Raw genomic sequence first — 6,000 nt, 5'->3', positions numbered from 1 at the left:
GTCTAGTGCTCTAACTTTATCTTAAATCTTTATTTAATAAAATGTAAATAAAATTGACCCAATAAGATAAACGTTGAAGAGGAACGTTTAAAAAAAGTTTATAGGTCTATTTATTACAAATTCTTAAAAACAACAAATCACAAAAATCACACCCATCACATGGTCAGTATAAAAAAATGCATCCACTTCCATCAACAACAATCCCAAAATCATACGAGCGCCACTATTGGCTTACTTTCATATACGTATGCATTCGGAGGCGGTGCTTATGCAAATACGCCTGCCCGAATATGGACAGTGTGGAATGAAAGATGGTAGATAGAGTCAAACATGGAGGACCGACACACAGAGTCATGAGAGCGCTGCAAAACTTTTTGGAAAAGGTGGATGCAGGACTGCCTGTGTCGATTTGACCCGCGGTTGTTTCTTCGTCGTGAAGTTTTCTGTTTCCGAGAGTTGATGGGAGTTAAACTTTTGTAATGCAGTAAAAAGTTGTGATATATTTGTTGTTGGAGTAAAGGAAGGGGGTCCCAGCAGCGCTATGCCGTGGGTGAGCAGCTGTAAGCGGAGAGAGAGCTCGGAGCTGCCGCTGCCCCCGGGCTGGGAGGAAGCCAGGGATTTTGATGGCAGAGTCTTTTACATTGACCACAACACTCGACAAACTTCATGGATCGACCCCAGAGACAGGTAAAAGTGACCGTGAGAGGTGCTGCATGCTTTATTGGCTGAAGTTTGATGATTGTTTGGTTGTAGAGGGCGGGGGCTCAGATTGAAGTGATGATTAAGAAGCGAGGGAAGTTGCACAGTTAGGAATGGAAGTGTTTTCATTCCACAGGCCAGAGCTGACACAGTGTAATATGGCTGGTTGTTTCTTTGTGCATGTCATGCCAATTTACTGGCACATTATGTCCAAATAATACACGTTTCTGAGTTGTCTTTCAATGACTGTTCACCTGAAAAAGTCCAGTAAAATGGCTATTTAATCTTGTATAGTGGTGTTTGTATGAACTTCCTTGTCTTATTACTATTTGGTTGGATTTGTATGAAACAGCATCAGGAAAGAGGCAACTTTTTTGATGATGTTGTCCCTACATCTAATGTCTTATGGTATTAAACAAGTCCCAAGTGTAATACTTGACAGTGCATGCCAGTTATGTGTTGCTTAAATCCAGTAGAACTCCAAGATTATTGCTAAATTAGGATTAAAGAAGATATGTGTAGAGCTATAAATGATTTATATGAGTTATAATATTTCTATTGTGTGTGTGTGTGTGTGTGTATCGTGATTAATTTATTTGCTGTTAAAATATAGGAAATATATAATATAATGTAAAAAGCATTCAGTATATTAACTGTATATGTTTATAAAATGATTAACACTAATTATAGCCAGCTGAGTGATGACATTTTAGCATCCTAAAATCTTCCCTTGTCACAAAATAATCAGTCAGTGAATACCATTTCAAAGACAAATTTAATTCAGAATAGAATTTAATCAGTGTTAATGACAAAAGTTATGTGATATTGACCCATTATCAGTGTCAACAATTTAGCTATTCCTAATTGTCAGTCAATATAAAAGATACACATTGGCATTTGCCCCTTGTCACCCACATCATTTCCCTCATTTGTCATCTCGGCTAAATCTAGATGTAACGGCATGTAACATGGATCTATAGGGTCAGGAAAGAATGCTCTCTCTTTTACTTTTGTCTAGAATGTGTGGTGGTCTCTATGCAGTAAGTTTGAACATTTCTGAATTTAGAATATCAACAGAAAACAGTTTGCACCATTGCTTCAGTTTTCCTAAGAAATAGTAGAAAGGCAAATCACATACTGTATTTTATTGCTATTTTAATTCATCTGTTAAAAGCATATATTTTTCCTCCGTTATTTTTTTTTTTTTAAATGGTCACATAATGTAAACAGTGTGCAAATGAAAGAGAGAATTGAACTGTAGTTCCAAGAGTTCCATGTGCAAATATGTATGGAATGCTAGTTGGGCCGCTGGGAAAGCAGTGTGGATGTGCTTTGTGAGGTCTGTATTTTCACCAGCAGAGAAACCAGCCTTTCAGCCCAACTCATTTAAACACAAGTTCACTTGAAGCCTTGTGTAAATTAAATAGAGAGGATTTTGCCTTGAGGGTAGTTAACATGGTTTCATCTTAATTTGTAGGGTCACTCGTGTCAAAACAATGAGCAAGCAGACCACCACCTCAAAGGCAGTTCTGTCATTGCTTGACTTTAATTGGATGGTCGCATTGTGCTGAGAACAGATCATTTGGATTACATTTTCACCACTAATGTTTACGTAATGTAATAATAATAACAATATATACTTTTTGCTGTATTTTAAGTACAATGTTCAAAAAGCAAACATCATTACAGCCTCACAAATGAGTGAATCTACTTTTGATATTGTCATTAACATCACACCGCTGTCATAGGCATGGACTCTGCAACATCCCACACAAATTGAAAGTCTTTCACTTTTGCATTCATTGCTCTTGTGTTATGTGGTGTATATTTCATTTTCACTCTAAAGCATCTTTAACGCCTTCTTCCACTTTTCCTCTCCTTTTCAAGAGAAGGAATGGAGTAGCTTGAAATTAATCAAGATAAGAAAAACCTGATCTGCTTGAAGGCTCCCCTCGACAAAGTCAGGTGACATGCTGCTTTTGTAATGTGAAGCTGATTAGAGTCTGAGAAATCTCATATTTTCATGTCAGGAGAGCGGTAAGGAGTTATCCAGCAGATGTTGAGGTGGACATGTGAGGACAACACATTGAACTGGGGCGCTCATGTGGGCGACATGAGTTAAAGCTGGTCTCATGACATTCTCTCCCTTTTCCTCTCTCCCTTCTTCTCAGTGTTTTCTGTCATTGAGTCAGTATCAATGCAAAATAGCTGAAAATAATACAAGAAGAACATCCACAATGGACCTTGTGAATCAAGCATCAGAGTTACTAATGCACTATATAGCCTCTGATAATTCTGCTTTTATTTGTCCTGTCTGTACCTAACCTAAATTTGTAGGTTTACAACTGTATTTTACATTACATTACAATCTGATTACAGTCTTGTCCATTGTGGACTTTATTGAATGCATATCTTTTAAGACTGACTGTTGTTCTCTCAGAACAGGTTAGTCTAGTCTGGGGGTCAATCATCTTATTTCACCAAAAAGTGCAAGTGCTGGTCATATTTAGTATTGCCCCATGCACACTTGGCAGTAAAGCATTGATTTTGAGTTGACATGCAAATGCATGAGATTTGTGGAAAGTTAATTGGCATCTAGTAGTTCATTATATTGGCTTAATTTATATAGAAAGAAAAATATTCTGACAGAGAAACTGAGTTGGTACATCTTATCAGATTTTTTTTTATCTATTCCTCAGGCTCTTAAAGGGATAGTTCACCCAAAATTTTAAATTTCTCTCATCATTTAGGCTACCAAACCTGAATGAATTTCTTCAGCTGAACACAAAAGAAGATATTTTGAAGAATATGGGTAATCAAACAGTTGATGGGCCTTATTGACTTCCATAGAATGGAAAATATATATTATGGAAGTCAATGGGCCAATCAACTGTTTGGTTATCCATGTTATATTCAGTTACCTTTTTGTGTTCATACAAGAGATTCATACAGGTTTGGAACAATTTGAGGGTGAGTAAATTATGAAAAATGTTTCATTTTTGGTTTCCCTTTAATGAAGTATAGTCATTTCTGGGAACCTCTAAGGACAAACAAGACCATAGCATTAGAGTAGAATAGAATTCACTTTGAAAACTAAAAGCCTGATCCATAATTTTTTGAAATTCCAGCTTTCCTGTCCTTGATTTTATTTTGAGCTTGCATTTATGGACGTTTACTGTAGTTCTTTACCATTATTTTCAGAGATTATCTGAGGTACTGCTTCAGAGCACTAATCACTAGTTCACCCTACCTCAAAAATAAAATAATTGTAGTTAATATACAATAATTGATCATTAAATTTATATTATTATTATTATTATTATTATTATTATTATTTGAAAAAGAATATTCAGAGGAAATGAAGTTGATCATGGGCATGATGTTTTACATCACCACCTTGTTTGAGCATCAACTGTGCACCAGTGAACATGAGTTTTCGGGTTTTCAAGCCCAGTGACGGCTTGTAGTGAAAATTGGAATCAGTGTGTGAATTTACTGCACAGTCACCTGGGAAACCACTGGAGCTCCTCTGTGAAACAGGGCCATCTTCCAGCACCTGCCCCTCACTCCCTAACTGCATGCTACCAGTTCTCTTTTGGACAAATTGAAAACCTTCATTGATATCCTAAAAGCATACCCAATACCCAAACCCGTTTTTGCCTCTGTGTTGTGGTGTTTGCTTGCAAGCGTCCTTTAGGATGTATCTGTAAAGTTTTAATCATTCTTAGCTGGGTGTGACTTCCATCGAAAAAAGGTGAAAAATGATTCTGTGGTATTGCATTTCTGTCATGGCTTGAGATTGTCACATGACTGCAATTTGAGCAGCAAACCTCGCAGTGCTGGCTGTGCAAAAAAGAAGTGTACATTTTAGAATTCATCTCTGAAATTTAGTGAGAACGTTAATATCTTTAATCTCAATAACATAAAAGAGGTCTTTTTATACAATATTTTCAGTATTGTCTTCAGTGCTTTAGTTTACAAGAGGGGCTTTGCGGAAGGAAGGGCGCTTCACCTCGGCAAGACAATAGTCGGGTAAACAGCGAATATCGCCTGCGTCCGTTTGCCGTAAAGACTGTCCGCTGCATGGTTTCCTAAGGTGACTCCCTAAGAGTCCGCTCTCTTTCGTCCACTTGCTCCAGCGTAGTTTCTGTGGGGAGGCTCTTGTGACTGTGGAATGAGTGCAATGTCAGGCATGCTTACACTAATGCCTGAGGGACTCTGCCCGTGATCGGCCCTAGACAAAGCTGCCCAATGGAGGCAGCAGTTCCCACGTGTCTTCCCTCCCTCCATGCCCAGGCCCCAGCGGCTCTCCCTTTATTCTTTACAGGCTCTGTTATGCAATGGCCACAGCCAGGCCTGCCGCTTGGCAAAGGGAAGCTTTTATACGTGGTCACAAAGCACACCAAATTCAATTATTCTGGAAAGTGGAAGCCGTGTTGCCAGCGCCAAAAGGTTATTCACATGAGCGCAAGCCCCTCAGTGCTATTTTGCTTCCCTTGGTGTTTTCATTATGTCGGTTAAGGGAGGGCAAGTATTTTTTTGTTAAAAGGGGGTTGGTGAACATGGCTTTTGTTTCATGCGGAGTGTGTTTGTTTGGAAGGTTTGACAACAGTTTGTGTAGATACTATGTACTCCAATTATTGTCATGAACTCTATATGATGAGAGATTACAAACACATCCTTGTAAAGGCATAGGGTTCAAGCTTCTTTTTTTTTTGGACCACAATCTATTTCTTAGGTTCCAAAATTCTTGTGACTACACCAGACCACCCCAAATAAGCAATACATTTAGGAACTCACATTATATTGTAAAACATACAACACAGTAAATTTGGCCATTTAGTGGATTTCATTATTTTTTGTTTATAATGTTTAATCATATATTTAATTTTGCCAATGACAGACACGTTTTTAAGATGTTGACTTTGGTTTAAAAAAAAGAAGCAAGATCAAGTTGAGTTTTGCACAATTCCATTGCACCCTGTTGAGATGTTTTGAACTTTATTAGAGGTCGACCAAGACTGGATTTTACTGATAACGATAACTAGGTTGGACCGCACTGGCCGATAACCAATCAACCGCTAGTTTTTAAATTGGATACTGAATGAAAACAAACATTACTCTCCAAATAAAATAGTGCTGAACATTGTTACAACAACAAAAAACAGCACTAAACCATATAAATATTAATCTTTATTTGAAGCATACACACTATATTAAAGCCACACAAAGACAAACGATTTACTGAAAAAAGCTCAAAGTCATTATGCACTTAAACAACGATTTGGGAGAAATATGTAA

General features: G+C 37.7%; 1 protein-coding gene across 1 annotated transcript in view; it reads left to right on the top strand.

The window, feature by feature from the left end:
* The first annotated feature begins 291 nt into the window (after positions 1 to 291).
* The window catches only part of wwc3 (WWC family member 3), a 51,711-nt gene continuing 46,002 nt past the window's right edge, over positions 292 to 6,000 (top strand). Inside the window, exon 1 of the mRNA XM_079884065.1 lies at positions 292 to 687. Within this exon, the coding sequence (XP_079740191.1) occupies positions 542 to 687 (146 nt within the window). The 5' untranslated portion in view covers positions 292 to 541. The remainder of the gene's footprint in view (positions 688 to 6,000) is intronic.

This window comes from Squalius cephalus, assembly GCF_949319135.1.
Source record: "Squalius cephalus genome assembly, chromosome: 10".
In the NCBI taxonomy this organism is placed as follows: domain Eukaryota; kingdom Metazoa; phylum Chordata; class Actinopteri; order Cypriniformes; family Leuciscidae; genus Squalius; species Squalius cephalus.
The sequence above is the reverse complement of the archived record's forward strand: the minus strand, read 5'-3'. Positions and strand labels throughout refer to the sequence as shown.